We start from the raw sequence: 23780 nt of genomic DNA on the forward strand, positions 1-23780 counted from the left end.
GGGCGCTGCGTGGATGGAGGCGGGGGAGGGGGGCGCTGCGTGGATGGAGGCGGGGGAGGGGGGCGCTGCGTGGATGGAGGCGGGGGAGGGGGGCGCTGCGTGGATGGAGGCGGGGGAGGGGGGCGCTGCATGGATGGAGGCGGGGGAGGGGGCGCTGCATGGATGGAGGCGGGGGAGGGGGGCGCTGCGTGGATGGAGGCGGGGGAGGGGGGCGCTGCGTGGATGGAGGCGGGGGAGGGGGGCGCTGCGTGGATGGAGGCGGGGGAGGGGGGCGCTGCGTGGATGGAGGCGGGGGAGGGGGCGCTGCGTGGATGGAGGCGGGGGAGGGGGCGCTGCATGGATGGAGGCGGGGGAGGGGGGCGCTGCGTGGATGGAGGCGGGGGAGGGGGGCGCTGCATGGATGGAGGCGGGGGAGGGGGCGCTGCGTGGATGGAGGCGGGGGAGGGGGGCGCAGTGTGGATGGAGGGGGGGAGAGGGTGTCGCGCGGAGGGAGATAGGGGCAGGGGGGAGCTGCACGGATGAAGGTGGGGGGACGCTGTGTGGATGGATGTGGGGGGTGCCGCGCGTATGGCGGCGGGGGGAGGTTGGCGCCAAGCGGATGGAGGTGCGGAGGGAGGTGGAGGGGCGGGGCGCCGCGCGGAGGGAGGTGGAGGGGCGGGGCGCCGCGCGGAGGACGGTTCAAGATGAGCTCGTGCGGCGCTGGTCATGTGGTTTGTTCGCTCGAGCCGCGCTACCTGAGGGGACAGGATCGTTGAGAAAGGCCGAACAGCGGCATGAAAGAAGCCCGGTGGAGTAGTTGCTAAATGTGAGGAGCACACTGCATTTACATCTTCAATTCCCAGGGAAGAATTCACCCGAATACTCCGGGAAGCGAGATTTCTGATCAACGGTTATTTATACCCAAACTGTGTCAAGGGGGGGATTGGAAATTTACAGCCAGACTCTGGTTGTCTCCAGAAATAAAAGGGGGGGGGGGGCAAAATGTTAGCTGCAATTTTCAGCAGTATCGAAATATGATCACTTAAAATCAGTGAAGGTTCGTTAGGAGTTGCCAACTCTCCAGGATTGCCCTGCAGGCTCCAGGAATTTAAAAACATTTTCTGGACACCTCCGTAAGCAACCAAGGAATAAAATCACAGGGGGCATTAAATACTGCCTCCCACCCCGTCCTATTCAACACTTTATTCATTCCGCCCCCCAAAAAAATCAGTTGCAAAGATATCGAATGTGCCAAGTCCTCTGTTGGACAGAATCACCTGGGTCAGGTGAGACGTTAAAACGTAAAAACAAAACTGCAATCTGAGTGGAACCTTTGTTTTAACAGAGACACTTGGTTAAGCCACTCCCTTATGCATTTTCATGAGGTTACATGCCTCAGCTTCTGTCTCTTGTCAGTTTGGCCACAGATCTGTCAGGTTAAACCCAGCGGCTGGGGGGAGGTGAGGATGGGTATTTTCCAGCACGGCTTTTGTTCCAGGAGGAATAGGAGTTCTCATCTTAGATCCTCAGGGAAGCCCGTTTCCCTCTCCAAGTAATAGCAACCCCCACCCCCCACCAACATTGATCATTTTCCTCCCTGCTGCAGCACCCCTGCAAACAATCAGTGTCCTCCCCAACACCCTCCTCTGCCCACTCCAACTCCTAAGTTCACTCCTTGATCCTCCAAACCAACCTGTATCGACTGTAGCACTGCTACCTCACAGCCCCAGGGACCAGGGTTCAATTCCTGGCTTGGATCATTGTCTGTGCTGAGTCTGCATGTTCGCCTTGTGTCTGCATGGGTTTCTTCCACAATCTGAAATATGTGCTGTTTAGGTTCATTGGCCATGCTAAATTCATTCTCAGTGTATCCGAACAGGTGCTGGAATGTGGTGACTAGGGAATTTTCACAGTAACTTCATTGCAGTGTTAATGTAAGCCTACTTATGACATTGATAAATAAACTTTGAACTGTGTGATCTGTGCAGCAAAAAATGCTTTGTCCCTGGACTTGTGGACCCTGTTGCAGCATTCCCATCATGCAGGGAGATGAGGCTGGCTTCCAGGTGATGAATCTGTTTCCTAACTACACTCCACGGTATTTTGGAAAAATCTGGATTTTTCTTCTCCCCCTGCCCCCGAAAGCACTGGAGACAAAAGTTTGTTCATTTTCCAATTGACCTGGGACATGATGCGCCATTCCAATGGATGTGTCAGTTACTCAATGAGTGTTGAAGGTGGGATGTAGAAGGTGAACGGTCATGTGATAAAACCAATGTGATTACATCCAAATAAAGTTATTAAACCTTGAATTCATGGGTTATAGAATTCATGTTGTGGCTGTGACATGCAGCCTAGTGTTCTATTATCCTGGGACTCAAAGGTTGCTGGAGCTAATTGTAAAAATGCTTTGTGGGAAGTTGTATTGTTCTTGCAGCTTGTTTTTCTTACTTGGTCTCAGAATATTAAGAACTTAAGAACATAGCTTAAGAACATAAGAAATAGCAGGAGTAGGCCATCTAGCCCTTCGAGCCTGCCCTGCCATTCAATAAGATCATGACTGATCTGAAGTGGCTCAGTTCCACTTTCCCGCTTTCTCCCCATAACCCTTAATTCCCTTGCCTACCAAAAACCTATTTACCCGTGTCTTAAATATATTTAGCGAGGTAGCCTCCACCACTTCAACTGGCGGAGAATTCCAGAGATTCACCACCCTTTGAGTGAAGAAGTTCCTCCTCAACTCCGTTCTAAACTGTCCCCCCCTTACCTTGAGGCTGTGCCCTCTAGTCCTGTTGTCCTTTCTGAGCGGGAAGAATCTCTGTACCTCTACCCTATCCATCCCCTTCATTATCTTACGTCTCTATAAGATCCCCCCTCATCCTTCTAAACTCCAACGAGTACAGACCCAGTCTATTTAGTCTCTCTTCATAGTCCAACCCCTTCATCTCCGGTATCAGCCTAGTGAACCTCCTCTGCACTCCCTCCATATTGACAAGGCCACTTTCCTTATTCGTCGTGAGTTGCCTGAGAAGGTGGAATGATGTTGTTTTCCACTTGAAAGGGCAATTTAAAACCACTCAGTGTAGGTCAGACCAAATGGCGGTAACAAAATCACTTAACTGCAGCTTTAGTTATATTTTTCCCTGCAGATTTCTAGATTTCTTTGGAATTTAGATTCACAATATACTATGATTTGATTCCATGGTTTCCTGGTTCAGTATCATGGTGACAACATCGCTGTACTCATATGGTGTGTTATAAATGCAATATTTAAAAAAAGATGGATTTTGCTGCCACAATAATAACTCCCCTCCTATATTTTCTCAATAATCATAACATAGATGGAATGTGTTCCTTAGTTGTGAGGATCATAAAGTCCTGGTTTTAGATTGTTTCATCTGAAATATGCACTGCAAGTGCAGGAAATATGAAATAAATAGAAATTGGGGCGGCACAGTGGTTAGCACTACTGCCTCACAGCACCAAGGACCCGTGTTCAATTCCAGCCTCGGGTCACTGTTTGTGTGGAGTTTGCACATTCTCCCCATGTCTGCATGGATTTCCTCCAGGTGCTTTGGTTTCCTCCCACAGTCCAAAGATATGCAGGTTGGGTTGATTGGTCATGCCAAATTGACCCTAGTGTCTGGGAGATTAGAAGGTTAAATATGTGGGGTTATGGGAATCTGACTTGGATGGGATTGTGGTCGGTGCAGTCTTGATGGGCCAATTGGCTTCCTTCTGCAATGTAGGGATTTTATGATTCTGGAAATGCAGCCCCATCAACATTTGAAAATGGAAAGGACAGATTAATCATCAAGCAATCTCTCTTCTGTTGTGCAATTGCAGTATTTCTCTTTTTTACATGATTATTTAATTGAAGATTGATAACTCTTGCTTATGTTGTTAGTTAAAGGAAAGTGGTCACATTTGCAAGATGCTCGAGTTTGAAGAGGATTGTTTGCTACCCTTGGATGCTTTGTTTTTTGAAAAGCCTTCATCAGAGAAAGCGTATGTTATTCCATGTTTTACTATATAAAGGTGCTTTATCTTGGCATACACTGCCTATAGATCAAACCTGTCAAAAAAAAGACTCAAATTACTTTGAACTTGGCTTGCTTCAGTTGTTATGACATGTTCAGTTAAGTTTCTGTAGAAACAGAAAATACATGATAGCCTGTAGTGAAACTGAAAAATACTCCTGAAATTGACGTTGACCAGACAACTCAGAAAGCCAGTCAAATTAGCACTGTGAATGGAGATCACAACTGATCATATCTCTTTTCTGCCTACAGTGTATGCTAGTCCTGGTGTTTTCAACTGACACGCATTAATTTTAATGCCTATTTTTATAACTCAGGAAAATTTGAGCTGTGTTATGATGTAATCTAATGGAAGTGGGAAGTTATTAACCAAACTAGTTTCTGTTATGTGTCTCCACATTTGTATGATTGTTTTCTGTATGCCTCTATCACTGGAATGTATTCCACTAACCTTTAATATCTTTGCTTCATCTCCTGACTGTGTACCTTTCCCCCCACCCCAATCCTCTAACAGCTATTTGATCATTTTGTTATGCCATATTTGCTCACATAACCAACTTCATTCCAGTTCTAAATAATTCATGGTATGTGAAGTACTTTGACATACTTCTGAGAGACTTGATCAAACGCTATGTAGATGTAAGTTTTTCAACTACTGCGGGAAGCATTTTATTTTTCAGATAAATCTCTGTGCATAAATAGAGAAATATTGATTGACAATATCATAGTTCATAAAAAGGAGGTCAGCAGGTCTATATTGATACTTCTGAGGCTCAATTAGTGGTCAGAAATGCACATTCATTGAAAATAATCATCAAACAACATACAGAACTTACTGATCCTTTTCCTAGATTGATTAACCTGCTCGGTCCAAGGCCTAAAAGAATAAACATGTATTTGTAAACTCACATAATTTTCTGCACGTTTCTTCTGAAGTAAAATAGAAAGCTGCTGCAGTAGATGAGATGAGGGTTGACTAGAAGAGAACAGGAGTGTTTTTTAATGGTGTGTAACAAATAGAATTTCTTGGAGACTTGCACCATTAAAATGTTGGATTTGAGGGTGCCGTGTGGAAGTCCAAAGGAAATTGTGACGTCAGTTACTCAGTTACTTACGTCACATATAATTTCCTAGGACTTTTGCACTGTTCTGCCGTTTCACCTCACCAAATTAGTGAACAGCTATTAATAACTGCGGGTTATTAAAATCAATAATCGGTATATGCTGAAAATGCATTCATTGATTGCTGTTAGAGTGAGGTTCATTAAAGAATGGTATGAGTAGGCTCAGTACGGTGAAAAGGCAGATTGTGACAAATGAAGCATTTGAGACGAATAGTTCACAGATGGGCTGATTAAGAATTGCCTGAAAACCTTCACATTTTAGGATCCATCCCTAATAATCAGAGTACTAAAATTAAATCAGGTGGGACAAGTCTGTTCTGTCATTTTTTGGTGCAACTTAATTTCCAGATGATGGTGCACTTCAGGAGCCTCGTTGTACTTATTCCTATCACATTAAGTTGAAACATGATCCCAGTGTGACGAGGGACTGGCATTTGATAATAAATCTCTTCGGCTGTTTCAGACGCTGCAATTGCTGCCGAGGCAAACATTTTATGCTGATTAATCTTTACAGGCATATTTTTGTGAAAGAGTCGGGCAGAATACCTTCCATAATAAATGTTGGATATTGCAGTACAATTGCTACCACAGTGCATTGAAGTTAACTTAAAGCAGATTTTCAAAATACCTGGTAAATCAGAACAATCTAAATAGAGATGTTTAAAAATAACACTTATTCAAATAAAATCCTGATCCAAAGCAGGACAGTTGTTCACGTTATACAGTATACCTGATTTTCTTATAACTATTGTACATGTATTAGTGTTTCAAGACTCAACATGCTGAAAAGAATGGGCAGTCTCATACACGGATTGCTTTCAAATAATCCCAGTGTTCATAGTGTTCAGTTGGCCTACAAATACAGGTAGGGAGAGTCTCTTTAACATCTTATCCACAGAAACTTCAACAATATAGCTCTCCTTTGTTTGCAAAGTAAAAGGGCCTACTGGTTGAATCAGGCAGGCACTTTGGCAGTCCAATTGTAAACGCTTACAAAGATATCATTCGTCAATGAAGCAATTAAGCCATGAGTAAGTCATTCCACACCATTGCACATTTGGTCTTTGAAACATGTAAGGAGATGGAATCGGGTCCGCGTGGTCCACTCTGAGCACTGACTTTGTAACTTAAAAAAATGTTGAAAATCAGTGAAGATTTGGCCAATACAATACTATCCACTGAGCCAGGTTGAAATTTGAGTACAAGAATGTGTCATATAAGTATGTGTCAGTACTGAGGTTTTTTTTGGCTGAAGCTAAGAATTCCAAGGTGAGATTTGATTGATCTAGATGAAAATATGATTTTTGGGAGAAATTTATGATTAGGTTGAGAATCAATTTCATAATCAGATATGTTTTGAAGGAATTATCAATGGTAAAGGCTTGAGTCTCACCAAATCATGATGACATCAGTGACTGTAAAAGTGGTGAAGGTGATAAACTATTTAATTCAGGAGTATGAAAATCAAAAGGTAGATGTATTAACTGAGAAAGGACTTTGTTACTTTAGCAGACTGGTAGATGGCTTGAAAATGAGAACAAAGTGGGGGTATCAATAAGTGCTGAATGAGCCTTGCCCGTGAGCAGCAAGAGAGAGCACATCCTGAGTAGGACACAGCCAGCGTAAGTGTGTGTCTTTTGGGAATTGTGAGCACAATAGGAATTGGGTGTTGAGGGGAAAGATGTGCTTTCTTTTGGCTTTCTAACTTTAAAAATTTCAGATAGTGGCCTTGCCTTCCTGGAGCAGTAGAGGCTAAAAGAGAGAGAGAGCTGATTGAGAAGTAGTGAGCAAGGTCAGTCAGGTAAGTTTTTTGTGATTTATAGTTTGTAAGGACTATGTTGTGTAGTATTGAAGACCAGGAAAGAAGGGCCCCAGAGTAAGGTGTGCTCCTTGTGCTCTATGTGGGAAGCTGGAAACATTTCCAGTGCCCAGAGCCAGCAAGTGTGCAGGTAGTGTCTCCAGCTGCAGCTCCTGGAAGCCTGGGTTTCAGAACTGGAGCGGCTACTGGGGATACTATGGAGAGTATGTGAGACAGAGAGTAGCGTGGATAGCACATTTGGAGAGATGATCATACTACAAGCTCAGACTCCACAGGTAGGAAGGGAGTGGGTGACCACCAAGCAGAGAAAGAGGAGTAGGCAAGCAGTGCAGAAATCTCCTGCGGCTGTTTCTCTGCAAAACAGATATATCACTTTGGACACGTGAAGGGATTGGCTGCAGATGGAAGTAGCAAAAGCCAAATTCTTTGCATCATGGTTGGCTCTACTGTGCAGGGGAGGAGTAAAAATTGTGGAAATGCAATAGTTGTAGGGGATTCAACTGTAAGGAGACTAGATAGACATTTCTGTGATTGCAAACAAGACTCCAGGATTGTATGTTGCTTCTATGGTGCTAGGGTCAAGGATGTCTTGAAGCAATTACAGGTCGGAGAGGTGTTTTGATTTGTTTCCCTCTTTATAAGTGGCGACGTATTTCCCAACTCTTTGTTTTTATTGTGATCCATTTTTCTATTCATAACCTCATATCAAACTTGAGATAGGGTCAACTCAAAGAGTTAGTTTATTTGCACACACCTGTTTTGAAACACAGAAGGAGGGTTTGCAGCATTGCCCCCACACTCAGATGACAAAGAATGGGATAGAGAAAAGAGCAATTTACAATACAGAGACCCATTTTAAAGGATTTTAAATATTTTAGAAATAGCAATACGCATATTTATATGCTTATCTAAAGGACCTTCACCCCTTTCTACTTTAACTTTTTGAAGATGTGTGCAACGAATGAAATAATTTAAAAAACGTAAGTATATGTAGAGAGCCCTTATTGTAAGGAAATCTGTGTAGGTTTACAATTAACATTATTTAAGTGCCAAAAAGCTCTGGTACACGGTGAGGCACTGCTGTCTCACAGCGCTAGGGGTCCTTGGTCAGTGTGCAGAGTCTACACGTTCTCCCTGTGTCTGCGTGGGTTTCCTCTGGGCGCTCCGGTTTCTCCCACACTTTGAAAGACGTGCTGTTTCGGTTCATTGGCCATGCTAAATTTTCCTTCCGTGTACCTGACCAGGTGCCAGAGTGTGGAGCATTTTCACAATAATTTCATTGCAGTGTTAATGTAACCCTACTTGTGACACTAATAAATAAACTTTAACTTTAAACTTTAAATCAAACAGAGTTCAAGAAATGTTTAAATGGCTACTACAATCATATTATATGTTAATCTAATTTCTGTTTTGTTTCTGGTAAAATAGAAAGAGACAATATTTTGTTTTTTGGAAAGTCACATATTTGACAGAAACTTAAAAAAAAATGTTCTGCTAATACTGTGACAGGACATCTATCAATCAAGGAAAGACAAGTTGGCAGATTGGTCCAGCTCCACCAATTTCTGAACTACCAGCTGCTCAGGAATTGCAAAAAGAACTAGAAAGACTAAAATCTTCAGGTAGAATGTATTATTTTAGCATTTCAAGCCACTTTCATGTTTTTTACTTACATAAATAGATATACAGTTTTTGTTAAGAAATGTTATACTTTTTTTCCTATTTCACTTATTAATATTTGAACATAGCTAATAACAAAAGGTCGTGAATGTAACCCAGTCCATCACGCAAACCAGCCTCCCATCCATTGACTCTGTCTACACTTCCTGCTGCCTTGGCAAGGCAGCCAGCATAATAAAGGACCCCACACACCTCTGACATTTTCTCTTCCACCTTCTTCGTTTGGGAAAAAGATACAAAAGTCTGAGATCACATACCAATCGACTCAAGAACAGCTTCTTCCCTGCTGCTGTCAGACTTGTGAATGGACTGATCTTTCATTAAGTTGATCTTTTTCTACACCCTAGCTATGACTGTAACATTGCATTCTGCACACTCTCGTTTCCTTCTCTATGAATGGTATGCTTTGTATAGTGCGCAAGAAACAATACTTTTCACTATACGTTAATAAGTGTAACAATAATAAATAAAATAAAATCAAATAACCTCACATTCTTTGACCAGTTTTGAACAAAAAGTGAATAAGTCGTGCGTCCCGACCGTTCAAATATCAGTTTGATTCTGGAGGGAGCTAATCCAACTTCCATGCACCAAAAAGAATGTTGGATTTGTAACAGGTTTCATATCTGCATGATGAGAGATTGGGTCAATTGGGCCTGTATTCACCGGAATTTAGGAGAATAAGACTGGATCTAATTGAAACGTATAAAATTCTGACAGAACTGGACAAACTGGATGCAGGGGTGTTGTTTCCTCTGCCTGTGGGGGGGAAAAAGGGTATCTAGAACAAGTGGTCACAATCTTAGGATATGGGGTCAGCCATCAAGGACAGAGATGAAGAAAAATTTTTTAACTCGGGGAGGAGCAGGCGAACCCGTGGAATTCTCTCCCAGAGATGGCTTTGGAGACCAGGTCACAGGATATATTTAAGAAGGAAATAGATTTCTCGATTCTAAAGGTCTTGAAGGTTATGGGGAGAGTGTGGGAGTATGGTGTTGAGCTAAAGATCAATCATGATCATATTGAATGGCGGAACAGGCTCGAAGAGCTGAATGGCCTACTCCTATTTTCCATGTTTCTAACTTACACCCACCAATCATTCCTGTGCTCCCGTACTTACATCAGCTCCCAATTAAACCTTGCCTTGATTTTAAAAGTCTCAATCTTGCTTTCAAATCTCTCTGGCCTCCCTCTTTCTAACTTTATAACCACCCCAACCGTGCAGTGCTCCAGGTTACCTGTGCTTCCCTGATTCTGGCCTCTTGCATGCCCCTGATTTTTTTATTTCTCCATCATTGATGCCTATGCTCTCAACAGTCCCTAAGCTCTCTTCCTGAACTTCTACATGTCTGTAATGCACTTTCCTTCTTTATGATGCTTCTTCGAAACCACCTCTTTCTCCAAGCTTTTGCTTAGCTGCCTTCATGTCACTTAATGTGCCTCAGTGTCAGATTTTGTTTGATAGTATTTCTGTGAAGTGCCTTGGGATATTTTATTATGTTAAAGGAGCATTGTAAGTAGAAGTTGGTGTTGTGGATACATTGATAGATATTGAAGATTTGAAGTACAAATACAAATGCAACATAAAGGAGTGCTTTCATCTTTAAAGTATTTTCATTGTAAATGCTGCAAGTTGTTGACCTCTTTATCTTCTTGTTTGTAAAGATGCAATCAGATTGATATACTTTCAAAATCAAAACAGAAAATGTTATAAATATACATTAGATCTGTCAGTGCATCAAAAAAAGTATTTAATGTTTCAGGTGGAGACGTATCATCAGAACACTCTGACAGTCTACTGAAGTGTTAGACTATCTTTTCTAATTTCTTTTTGCAGATACTGCCAAACCTCGTGCATTTTCAATATTTACAGTTCTTGCATCAGATTTATTTTTACTGTATTTTCCTCATATGGATTTCTACTTCTGTCTAATTTATCATTTTATTTTGACTTTAAACAGCGTCAGGAATATCGCATCATTTTCTCACTGCTAATATTACGTTACTTGCATACATTTTTTTCACAAATATGATCCAGGTCTTCTAAGTTTTCTACATTCATTTTCCAGTTAACAGGACTAATAGCGAGCTTGTTATAATGAACTAAACTCTGCCCCTAGTTTTTAACGGCCCCAAGTAACTGGAAAATCAGAGTAGGACTGCCTTGTAGATACTTTTGCCTCTAATCTTGAAAAACACAAACCTCATATTTTATAATATTTGTGGTCAACATAGACCACATTTTATTTCCTACGGCTAAACTCTCAGAAGATCAATCACATTTGTGCTTTCTGGAGGAAACACAGCACTTTTCCTAGGTACGTTTTTCTAACCTTTTATAATGTTCTGTAGTGACAGCCTGTCATTTGATAGCCAAATCGTGGCCTTAACATTGTCAATCAGCCAAGGACTTTTCAAACAGCATGGAAAATTCTTAGACTATGGCTTAATTATCATTTTAATCTATGGTTTCCCTGATTCTCAGACTCAATGACATGCATTAATAGTTAATTTATTATAATTTAACTGATGTTTCTGGGATCCAGTAAAATTGAAGAAAATTACAGAACGAAATAATTAAGAAGATACCGACTATATCCGTTTTTAATATTCAGATACTTCCCAAAAGCTCCTTGTGAATGAGTAAAACATCTACATAGCAAACTGCTGTGTGGAGTTTGTGAATACCGTGGTTCTCACCAGTAATATAAGAGGGGTGTGCTCATTGCTCAGCAAAGCAATCCTGACCCTTCATTTGCTTTTATGAGTAGCCACTTGTCCATATGATAATGTAATCCATATGTAATGATGTATGCCACCTCTAAGGCCTTTGAAAAATGGGTCTTATTGTGTTAGGTTTCTGTTTTTACTATTGCACACAGTGGTAAATTCAGGGAATGTAAATTTGTCCTGTATGTTGAATTTTTTCAGACAGCAGATTTTTTTTTCCTGTTTCAATTCATGGGTTAAAGTTCCATGGGTGACAGTATCTGTATGTAAGCCTCAATTTTTGCAATCCTAGCAAAATCTGTGCTGCAAATACCTGATTGCTTCATCAATCTTGCTTATAGCAAATTGAAATGGCTGCCTAATTTTGCATGATCAGCTAATTTGAAAAATTGACATGAGCTTGCAGCATAGTTTTGGCTGTGCACTAGAAGCTTGCTGCAGGCCTGCGTAACATCTGGCTAGTTGATTTAAGGGATGTGTGCATATAAAGTAAGTGGTTGCTAGTTGGGAAATAATACTATTTCAATCTTTATAGAATTTCTAAATGAAGTGAAACAAAATCCATTTGGGAAGAACAAAATGGATTGTGTGCTAAAATGTTGAAGTGGTTCAAGCATTTGACTCTCTTGTTTAATGCCTGGCAATGTGTACCTGTTATTTCATGGGCTGGTGCAAAGAAAGGTACCCATTTTTTTGCAACATAAATACAATCTCTTCAGGGAACAGCAGTAGACTTTGACATTCAAGAGATGGTGGGCAAACTCAATTCTCTGCATGATTGATGTGTTTTATCTGTGATCCTCTCCAACCAGTTTAGCGCCGCGGGCCGGAAGGATCACGTAGGTGGGGTGATTCGCAGGGTTCCCACGAGCGCTCACGTCTCCCAGCTGCTGGATTTCCAACGCATTCTGCTCCATGTGGAAATCGGCGGGGAGGTGGGCTAGTATTTAAATGTAACTTATAAGTATTATTTAAATGCTATGAGTGGGCTTAGGACTGAATTCTCCAGACTCGCTAGCCTCTCCCATCCCACCATAGTGTTTCACTCTAGCAAAGATTACAGTAGCTCCCCACTTCTGGGGAGGAAGTGGCTTGACCCCGTTAGAGTGAAGGGTTGGGGCAATCAGGGCCCCTCAGGGAGTTGGGCGGCTGGGTGGTGATGCCCCCGGGCATGGGCACTCTGGCAGTGGCAGCCAGCACTCTGTGACACTGACCTAGGGGCAAAGTACCCATGCCCAGGGGGAACCTTGGCATTGCCTGTCAGGCATTGGGCAGTGCCGGGGGTTGGGGGGGGGGGGAGGCGAGATATATTGGGGTAGGGCCTAGGGGCGTGGCCTAGGGGGCAATCAGTCAGGATGGGACTCCCGCTGCCACTCTGCATTGGGATTGCTGGGGGCTGGAAGGAGGCCAGTTATGGGTGGGGGTTGAGAATGGTCGTTGGGAGCTGCGATTGCACGTTGGGGGATTTGGGGGCAGCAGTGCGGGAGTTGCGGGACTGGCCAGCAATCGAGCTAGGCAGCAAGTGGGGGGGTTGACAGTTCAGGGCCACTGCACATGCACAGAGGCCCGCTGGTTTCAGCCTCCTGGATGGGAATAGGCCTCATTCCCTGAAATTAATGATATTCATGCTGGTGAACTCTGCATTGCACAGAGTGTGGGAGATTCTAGTGTGAACTGCCACAGAAAAAACCAGTATGAATTGCTCCAATTTTCCCACACATTCAGCACTTAGAATTTTTTGGGGAGAATTCAGTGTTTGGGAAATATTATGCTCCTTATAACCTAATGCCTGTTTTCCACAGGAAAAGTGATGAATCTATTTTGACCTAGGTCCCCTATTTATTGTATCAGTGGACAGCTGATTTACTAGTTTGATATCTAGTAAATATGGTTGATAGGTTGGAAGGATCCAAGAAGCTTACTACACACCCATAACTACATATCTCTGGTCCAAGTAGTCAACACTTTGACCTCCCAAAGAACAACATACATTTGTGAAGACCTGTTTTGTGAAGTGAAGGTACCAAACAGGTTTCCTCTGACCTTACTAAATAGCAGTGTCTGGGCCAATAAATGCACATCCTGAGATCAGACAAATGTATGCGTGATGCCTAAATTATTGCGCACTTGCAATTTCTGCCCCCTTCAAGAACTGCTTTTCCTTCTCCAAATGTAGGAGTACCTTTGGAAGTTCCAAAATAATTTTGAGCTTGTTCATTTTGGTTGTTTCAAATAGCAACTGGAAAAATTATGCAAATACAAAACATCAAAGCCAATCAGCAACATTAGTAACATTAGAAATAAAACTTTATAACTAATAATTACACCGGATATTAACATTTTATAAGTTTACTCCAACAGGCTGGGCAGTGCACACACTATAGAACTTGTAGAAAAGGACAAGTGCTTCAGCAAGTGAGAAAGTAGCTAGAAAATCAGAATTAATGAGGGATCTATTTGAACACTTTTAGGAGCACAAGAAGTTTAGGAAGTTTATGCTGGCCACCATTGCAGATTGAAAAATGCTGGCTTTTTTCTTGACCAGGAAATTGCATCATGCTGTGAATAAGGCAAGCTAGTCTGTATACTCAGTATTCCAATCTATACCTATAGAATCTTTCTTGTAATATATAGGTATGATGGAAATGTAGAGGAAAATTCAGTATAGCCTGACACACCAGGTTTATTTTGCCAATGTACTTGTAAATCACTGTCTTTTCCTATTATGCTTTCACTTATCTGTTCTTTCTATCATGCCTTTTTGCTATTCAATTTTGGAGTTATTTTCTACATATGTTTCACCTGCTTTACAGGTAAAATGTTTAAGTTCAAAATATATCAAGTTGATGATCAAGAAGGAAACAGTTCTGACAATGTTTACTTTTGGGAAAGACATTGAGGAATAAATCCAGTGTACTGAAGATGCTTTGTTTTAGAAATGAATCAGTGTTAAAGAACAGGTACTTCATATGTTTCACCAAAAAAAAGTTGCAGATTTTTACAATGTAGGAAAGGACCATCAGACCCATGGAGCCTGCACCAGCTTTCTGAAAAAGCATTCCATTGAATGTCAATCCCCTACCCTCTCATAACCCTCAAAAATGTAATTTTTCACATATCTGAAAGCTATTATGAACTCGACTTCTATTGCACTGAAAGAATGATCATTTGAGTTAACAGCTAAAGCTTGGACCTGAATCATAATAATATATAGGAAGTGCCTGAACTGTTAATGCTTGTTTGTTGTTTAATCTTTTTGTATGGATCAAAGGCAACCTCATTGCACTGGCATCAAAACTGTGTGTATTCATCAGTTTTTTTTTTATATTTTACTAAGAGCATTTTCTATTGTTTATTCAATAAAAGCTTGTTGATTCAGATTTAGTATTTACCATGTCAGACTGTATGTGTTACTTTGTTTTTGTTTTATTTTTGCAGGCATCCATCAGTCACAGAAGAGATTTGTTCCTCCTTTAAAGAAGAAAACTGAAAATGAATGCCAGTCACAAATGTTTTTTGATTGCCAATATATGCATACCCCGATCAAACGTAAGACATTTGAAATAGGGCTAAATAACTCCCTAAAAGATCAATCTCAGCTTGAATTCAGAAATGACAATTCTATTCCTTCAACTATCCTGTTAAATGACAACAGTAAAGGTCACAGCAGACATCAGCATGAAGCGACATTTGATAATTTGAATTGGCTTAGTACTTCACATCATAATGCTGAGGAGAAGGATGAAACTGCTAACCCTTTGTTCAAGAAAAGGTAATCTTCTCTATTTTGTATTATGCAGAGCTAGCTCCTTGTGTTTTTCTACAGCAAGACTTAACAATAATTATGCAGCTCTGCAATCAAATTAGCAAAATGTACATCAGTAGAGTCCTCACTTATTGCTAGCAAGCTTAGTTTTGAGGAAATGCCCAAATAAAGATTTTGGTCAGTCAAGGTGATAATTAAGAGATGAGGAAGATGACAAGGTCAGAGCAGCTGACCAATTTGTATCTCACCCTATTTGTTTCCTTTCTGTTGACTTCAACAAGCGGGTGGGAAATCCAATCTCTTCAGTTTCCTACAGGTCGGGTGCGTTGGCCTTGCTAAATTCTCTCAACAGATGCTGAAGCAACAATTAGGGGATTTTCACAGTAACTTCATTGCAGTGTTAATGTAAGCCTACTTCTGATACAAATAAATAAACTTTACAACTTTGAATCTCCTTCATGTGAATCCCAGATCAGTGAAGTAAGCTGACCTCAATTGGGCAGTGATATGAGCACTACAATTGATGTGAATACCTCTAGGTTAGGTAGCGGAAAGCTCATTTATTCCTGCTGGTATTGTTCCCATATGCAACTGTGTTAAGAACAGAAACACGTGTGGTGTTCCAACTGTTAAAATACCATGCCTCACTATGAAATCTTACTGTCAAAGTAAAATGGCTACTTGGGCAACATCCCAGAAAAGAAACCAGCAACAAAATATTTAAAACAAGACTCAGTCCTTATGTGCCTGAAATGGAAAGTCTATGGTTCTATTTATTACCAGGGAGTGGGGTGGGAAACTCTATTCCATTTGGATGAATAGATCCATGTGTGCATGCATGCATAGAGATGGTGTTGCAGGATGGCAGGGGAAACAACAACTTCATATGTGAAGAGATTGGTAAGTGTTTCGGATTGGTAGAGGCGTGACTAAGATCTGAAGTACATGACATGGATGAATTTTCTCTCTTCCTATAGATTATTTAAAATGCCGATGCCTACCAAAGCAGCAAATAATTTAACAACTGTTAGCTGCCCACCTTTTCTCGAGAACACGTTACAAGAGGAAAAGTATGATGTTGCAAATGTTGCTGAGGAACACACTGAATATGGAGAAACAGACCATACCAAACAGAAACAGCAGAAGGACACTCAGCCTCTGAAGAAAGCATACGTACTTCCAATGATGCCACAAGCACTTAATGTAAAAGGTAAGAGATATTATTATAGCAGCTATAATTGGACGGGTTTATTGTGAGGGCATCAACAAAAATGATGTAATGTCGGAGAAGCATGTAACTGTGTTTAGAGGCTGAAATTCTGCCAGTTCTTCTTCGTTTAACTAAATAGTGCGTTAGATTAACTGTTTCTCTTGAATTTAATATATTTTAAACTTCATTTCATTCTTTTTCATGTTCCACTTTCAAGTCAAATGAGTCCAAGGCTGGATTTCCCTCTTCCACCGGATGATGGCAGTAAGTTTCTGCCACCACCCCATCCCTTAGTTATGCTGACAGTGATTAGTTTAGTGTGCAGAGTGGTCTCTGGACTAGATTCTAGATGTTGCTGCCCAACAAAATTCAATATTGTAATGTTACACCCATTGCAGTACTTTTCAGAGGATGAGAGATAATTCAAAGGACAACCTGCTTCAGCGGTTCTTTGGCATATGTGGACAACAGGTTGTTATTAGACTTTGGGTCGTCTAGAAGCAAACAATTTGAAATATGCTCATTATTAGGTTTCCTCTCTTAAAACATTAGTATTAACAAGCTTGATGTCTCTGTGACTGAGATTGCTAATATACCTCTCCTGATAGCCCCCTGGGGTCACCAAATAAGCAGAAGATGGAGAAATTGGCTGCATCCTTGGGTGTAGAGGAAGAGGGGGGGATAGGTGGGTTGTTGGCTGGTGGTTGACAGATGTCTACAATTCCTGCTGGACGTGAAGGACGAAATATTTCCATGGGGATTCAGTGATGGACCGCCCCGTTTTCCTTAAATATTTGTTTCCACACTACCTCAATAGAATGTATGCAATTTTTAAACCTCAGTTTTTCCTGCCTTTTCATGTTTTGCCCCAGCCATTTTTGTTTAATTTTGCTTGTTGCGCTAGCAAGATGTGCTGTGGGGATAATTCCTTCTCAGTGACAATGCAAGGATAATCCTGTTGAACAGTGCTTCCTGGCATTGAAAGAACAGGACTAAGAGGAAATTCCATTTGTACTGGTGTGAAGTAGGAACAGAAGGAAATGTCATTTTAGCTTGTCGATGGACATGGAGGGGGTTCGAGACAAATACCAAGTGGCAGGGCAGTTTAAAGTGATGGGGGAAACTGAACTGACATGTGAGAGGTCAGTGAATTGTTTGAGGTAATGTTGCATCAACAGCTAATTCATTCCAAAAATATCAACATAAATCACACTTAAACAACATAACATGTTGTTTTGCAAAAGTTAATAAAATATCCCATAATAATAGACGTTTACAGCATGGAAACGGACCCTTTGGCCCAACTTGTCCATGCTGCCCTTTTATTTAAAACTCCCAATTGCCCACATTTGGCCCATATCCCTCTATGCCCATCTTACCCATGTAACTGTCTAAATACTTTTGAGAAGACAAAATTCTACCCGCCTCTGTTATTACCTCTGGCAGCTTGTTCCAGACAAGCCTGAAAAATTGCCCCTCTGGACCCTTTTGTATCTTTCCCCTCTCACCTTAAACTTATGCCGTCTGGTTTTAGACTCCCGTACCTTTGGGAAAAGATATTGACTATCTAGCTGATCTATGCCCCTCATTATTTTATAGACCTCTGTAAGATCATGCCTCAGCCTTCTACACTCCAGAAAAAAAGTCCCAGTCTATCCAGCCTTTCCTTATAACTCAAAATCCATCAAGTCCTGGTAACATCCTAATTATAAACATCTTTTGCACTTTTTCTAGTTTAATAATATCCTTTCTATAATATATTTGCCAATAATGATTGGCAAATGTCAGTATACAGTCTCTTTTACAACTGCTATTTCTGTACTTTGATCCTCCTACTTATGTGCAAGATTAAAAATGGAGTTGGGTATTCATTACCTGTTCCAGCTTTTGGTTTATAACACAGCGCTTGATAGATGCACAGTGGTAAATATGGGGCAAAATAATAAGAACATAGGAAGATAGGAAATAGGAGCAGGAGTAGGCCATCTAGCCCATCGAGCCTGCCCCACCATTCAATAAGATCATGGCTGATCTGTCGTGGCTCAGTTCCACATTCCCGCCCTCTCCCCATAACCCTTAATCCCCTCGCTTATCAAAAACCCATCAATCCGCGTCTTAAAAATACTTAGCGAGGCAGCCTCCACCACTTCAATGGGCAGAGAATTTCAGAGATTCACCACCCTTTGAGTGAAGAAGTTCCTCCTCAACTCCGTTCTAAACCGCCTCCCCTTTATCTTGAGGCTGTGCCCCCTAGTCCTACTGTCTTTTTTGAGCGGGAAGAGTCTCTCCACCTCTATCCTATCCATCCCATTCATCATCTTATACGTCTCAATGAGATCTCCCCTCATTCTTCTAAACTCTAACGAGTACAAGCCTAGTTTATTCAGCCTCTCCTCATAGCTCAATCCCCTCAACTCCGGTATCAGCCTAGTAAACCTCCTCTGCACTCCCTCCAGGGCCAAAATATCCTTGCGCAGGTGCGGCGCCCAAAACTGCACACAGTACTCCAGCTGCGGCCTCACCAATGCCCTATACAGCTACAGCAAGACCTCCCTACTTTTATATTCAATCCCCCTCGCTATGAAGGCCAGCATCCCATTCGCCTTCCTGACCACCTGCACCTGCAAGCTGGGTTTTTGCGACTCATGCACAAGGACCCCGAGGTCCCTCTGCACCGTCGCCTGCTGCAGTTTTTCGCCACGTAAGTAATAGTCCTTCCTACCATTATTCCTACCAAAGTGGACCACTTCGCACTTGCCAACATTAAATTCCATTTGCCAGTTCCTGGCCCATTCGCCCAGCCTATCTAGATCCTTCTGCAGACTCTTCACACCCTCCGCGCAATTTGCCGTTCCACCAATCTTGGTGGCATCAGCAAATTTCGACACCATACACTCGGTTCCCTCCTCCAGATCATCTATATAAATGGTAAATAGCTGAGGCCCCAGCACCGACCCCTGGGGCACTCCACTAGTCACCAACCACCAATCCGAATAGCACCCATTAACCCCCACTCTCTGCCTCCTATTTGACAACCAATCCTCTATCCATGCTAACACCCTACCCCCAACTCTATGCCCCCTTACCTTCTGCAATAACGTCTTGTGAGGCACCTTGTCAAACGCCTTCTGAAAATCAAGAAAGACCACATCCACCGGCTCTCCTCTATCCACCGCCCTAGACACATCCTCATAGAACTCCAATAAATTTGTCAGACACGACTTCCCCTTAACGAAACCGTGCTGCGTCTGCTCTATCAAGCAATTTCCCTCAAGATGCCTCGCTATTTCCTCCTTGATGACGGATTCTAACATTTTACCTACAACAGACGTTAAACTAACCGGCCTATAATTCCCTGCCTTTTGCCTACCACCCTTCTTAAACAGCAGCGTAACATTAGCCATTTTCCAATCTTCCGGCTCTTCCCCGGAATCCAGCGACGTTTGGAAAATAACCACTAAGGCATCCACTATCACCTCCGCCATTTCTTTCAGAACCCTCAGATGCATTCCATCCGGTCCAGGGGACTTGTCCACAATCAGTCCCTCCAGTCTGTCGAGCGCCGCCTCTCTAGTAACAATAATGTCATTGAGAGCCTCCAGTCCTACCACCTTTCCATCGCTAACACCCGGCAAATTATTCACGTCCTCCTCCGTGAAGACCGAAACAAAAAAATTATTCAAGACCTCAGCCATTTCCCCGTCCCCTACCACTATGTCCCCCCTCTCATCCTCTAAGGGTCCAACGTTCACCCTAGCCAGCCTCTTCCTTTTTATATATTTATAAAAACGCTTGCTATCCTTTTTTATATTAAGCGCTAGCCCAGCTTCATAGTTTCTCCTACCCTTCTTTATCAACTTCTTTGTCAATCTTTGTTGACATTTAAACCTCTCCCAATCCTCTTCTCGCCAACTACTCTTAGCTACTCTAAACGCCTCCGCTTTTAATTTAACACTTTCCTTCACCTCCTTCGTTATCCACGGCTTATTACCTCTCCTATGGTCCTTTTTAACCATTGGAATAAATTTCTGCTGAGCACCAAGAAAGATCTCCTTAAAGATCCTCCACTGCTCCTCAGCAGACCTACCTTCCAACGCGCTTCCCCAGTCAACATTCGCCAATTCTTCTCTCATCCTACTGTACTCCCCTCTGTTCAAACAAAGGACACGTGTCCGGGAACCCACTTTCTCCTCCTCCACCTGCACCAGAAACTCCACCATACAGCGATCACTCTCCCCAAGAGGATCCTTCACCACAAGGTCCCTAATTCTACCCGCCTCATTACATGACCCTTTGTCAAAGCTAAAAAGCATAGAAAGCGGGAAATATTGATACTGTAGTTGAGGGAATGAAAGATGAATTATAGCCATAGAAACAAATAAAAAAAACTGCTAAGGGCAGTCCATAGAGAGAATAAAAGGTATGAATGGCCAAACAGCAGAGAAGCTGAAATCAGAGGGTAAGCAGTGATAGCTGAAGATGTGGGAGGAGGAAGGGAAATGGGTCGGAGAGGGGTAAAATTGAGAAAAGGGGGGAAGGGGGAAGCAAAGGGGGAGAAAAGGTAAGGAAAGGGGAGATAAAATAGGGGGGAAGAGTAGGGGGGAAAGAAAAATAAAGAAAGACAAGTAAGAAATAAAAGGTAGAGAACAGGTAAAAATTAAATAAAATGAAAATAAAGGGGTCAAGGTAATCATCTGAAGTTGCTGAATTCAATGTTTAGGCCAGAAGACTGTAATGTGCCTAGCCAGAAGATGAGATGCTGTTCCTCCAGTTTGGGTTGAGGTTCACTGGAACATTGCAGCAAGCCAAGGACAGACATGTGAGCATGGGAGCAGGATCGTGTGTTAAAATGGCAAGCAACTGGAAGATCAGGATCCTGATTGCGCACAGACCAAAGGTGCTCAACAAAGCGAGCACCCAGTCTACTCTTGGTCTCTCCGATATGGACTAGGGGGCATAGCCTCAAGACAAAGGGGGGGCGGCCCAGAACAGAGTCGAGGGGGAACCCCCCCACCCAAAGGGCGGCGAACCTCCGGAACCCTCCGCCCGCCGAAGTGGCGGAGGCCGCCCCGCCAAACATCCCCAAGACACGGGTTGATGGATTCCCGATGAGAGAGGGGACCAAGGGCAGAGAAAATAAAACAGTGAACATGCATTTATGTAAAACCTTACTTTCTTGGGGACTAAAGCACATCACATACAATGAATACCATTGAATTACATTCATAGTCATCATATATATGAAATGATATATGATTGTGTTACATTATGAGTGTAAGCTTGATGCGATTGAAAATTTAAAAAATTTTGCGGTTCATGAGGTATATAAAAAATGAAGATGGAGTAGAATTTTCACTAGATTGATTCAAAGTTTGAAGGGGTTGTATGAGGAGCGGTTGAATAACCTGGGTCTTTTACTAGCTGGACTACAGAAAAATAAGGAGGGGTTTTAATTGAGGTATATAAAATACTCAATGGGATTGATAAAGTAAATGTTTACCAAATGTTTCCCCTTCTAGAACAATCTAGGACAAGAGGTCACAGTTGTAGAGTAAGAGGGGGAGGTTCAAGACAGAGATAAGGAGAAGCAACTTCTCATAAAAGGTTGTGAATTTATGGAACTCACTGCCCCAGAGTGCTGTGGATGCAGAATCAATCAATGGATTCAAGAAAGAGATAGGTAAATATTTGATCGAAAGCGGTCTAAAGAGCTGTGGAGAAAAGGCAGGAAAGTGGAGTTAGGATGAGATGGAGATCAGCCTGGTGTGGATGGAAATCTTACCTGGTCAGACCTAGATGTGACTCCAGAGCCACAGCAATGTAGTTGACTCTCATCTACCCCCTGAACAGTGGCAACTGGGGATGGCAATAAATGCTGGCCAACCAGCTACGCCCATGTCTCATGAATGAATAAAAAAAAGCCATAATCTTATAGAATGACAGAATGGGCTCAAAGGACTGAATTGCCTATTCTCACTTCTCATTCCTATGTTCCTGTGTTAGGAATCATAGGTTAAATATCTGGAACCCCTTTCCGAATTAAACTGTTAAGTGTACCTAAACCAGATGGAATGCGGTGTTCAACAAGGTAGCTTACCATCACCTTCTTGAAGCAAAGATGAACAACAAATGCTGACCTTGCTAGCAATAGCCATATTCCATAGAAGGATATGAAATTATAGAGGTTTAATGACTTATGGTATTTTCAATCACGTCTTCTCTTCTTCTTAGTAGTCCCTTGGAGTCGAGAATGATTTGCTTCCACCCTAAAAAAAGGAGTCTAACGCGTCACCTACAGTCTGTGTCACAGGTGGGGGCAGACAATTGTTGGAGGAGCAGATGGGTTGTGTGCCCAGGTTACCATGCGCTCCTTTTGCTGTTGATGCTTGGCTTTAGCTTGCTCTCAGCTACGAAACCTGAGCCTTTCCAGATGCTTTTCCTCCACTCCAGGCAGATCTGGGCAGGGAGTCCCAGGTGGAGATGTTGCACTTTTTCATGGATGCTTTGAGGGTGTCCTTGAAGCATTTTCTCTATCCCCTGGGCTCATTTGCCATGTCTGAGTAGAATGTTTGTTTCGGGACTCTGATGTCAGGCATTCAAATGATGTGTCCCACTCAGCGGAGCTGGTCAAATGTGGCCAATGCTTTGCTGCCGCTGATGTTCACTTGAAAGAGATCACTGATGTTTTTTGCAGGATTGTGCGGAGGCTGCATTGGTAGTACTTTTCAGGGTTTCAAGGTGCCTGCTATACATAGTCCACGTTTCTGTGCCATATCGAAAGCTGGCTATCACTACTGCTCTATGGATTGTGAGCTTGGTGCTGGGTCGGATGTTCTGGTCTTCAAAAACATGATTCCTTCGACAATGGAAGGCTGTGCTGGCACGCTGAAGGCAGTGTTGAATCTTGTTGTCAATGTCTGCCCTTGCACTTCCCAAGGTATGGAAAATGGTCCAGGTTGTCCAAGGCCTCATTGTGGATATTAATGATGAGGGGCAGCGCTTTGTGGCAAGGTGATAGAGGATCTTTATCTTACAGATGTTTAGTATAAGGCCGGTGCTCTCACGTGCCTCGGTGAAGATGTTGATGATGGCTTGGAGCTCAGCCTCCAAGTATGTGCAGACCAAGCATTGTCTGCATGTTGTAATCAATGGCAAAGGATGGCAGACCTTGGATCTGGTCTGCAGGAGGCAGAGGTTGAACTGATTCCCATTTGTTGATAATTTATCTCCACACTAGCAGTGAGCTAGCTGAGGGTAAAATTTTGATTTGATTTATTACTGCTACATGTATTGGTATACAGTGAAAAGTATTGTTTCTTGCATGCTGTACAGACAGAGCATATCATTCATACAGGACATAGGGGAGAAGGAAAGGAGAGAGTGCAGAATGTTATAGTCATAGCTAGGGTGTCAAGAAAGAACAACTTAATAT

At 42.5% G+C, this 23780-nt stretch overlaps 1 protein-coding gene across 1 annotated transcript in view; it reads left to right on the forward strand.

Moving 5' to 3' along the window:
• Positions 1–699: 699 nt before the first annotated feature.
• Positions 700–23780, forward strand: part of hfm1 (helicase for meiosis 1) — a 126688-nt gene continuing 103607 nt past the window's right edge. Inside the window, exons 1-5 of the mRNA XM_080196461.1 lie at positions 700–805; positions 3887–3987; positions 8472–8584; positions 14811–15144; positions 16116–16348. Coding sequence (XP_080052587.1) covers positions 3914–3987; positions 8472–8584; positions 14811–15144; positions 16116–16348 — 754 coding nt within the window. The 5' untranslated portion in view covers positions 700–805; positions 3887–3913. The remainder of the gene's footprint in view (positions 806–3886; positions 3988–8471; positions 8585–14810; positions 15145–16115; positions 16349–23780) is intronic.

This window comes from Carcharhinus amblyrhynchos, chromosome 9 (genome assembly GCF_965287045.1).
Source record: "Carcharhinus amblyrhynchos chromosome 9, sCarAmb.v2.hapA, whole genome shotgun sequence".
NCBI classification, from domain to species: Eukaryota; Metazoa; Chordata; class Chondrichthyes; order Carcharhiniformes; family Carcharhinidae; genus Carcharhinus; species Carcharhinus amblyrhynchos.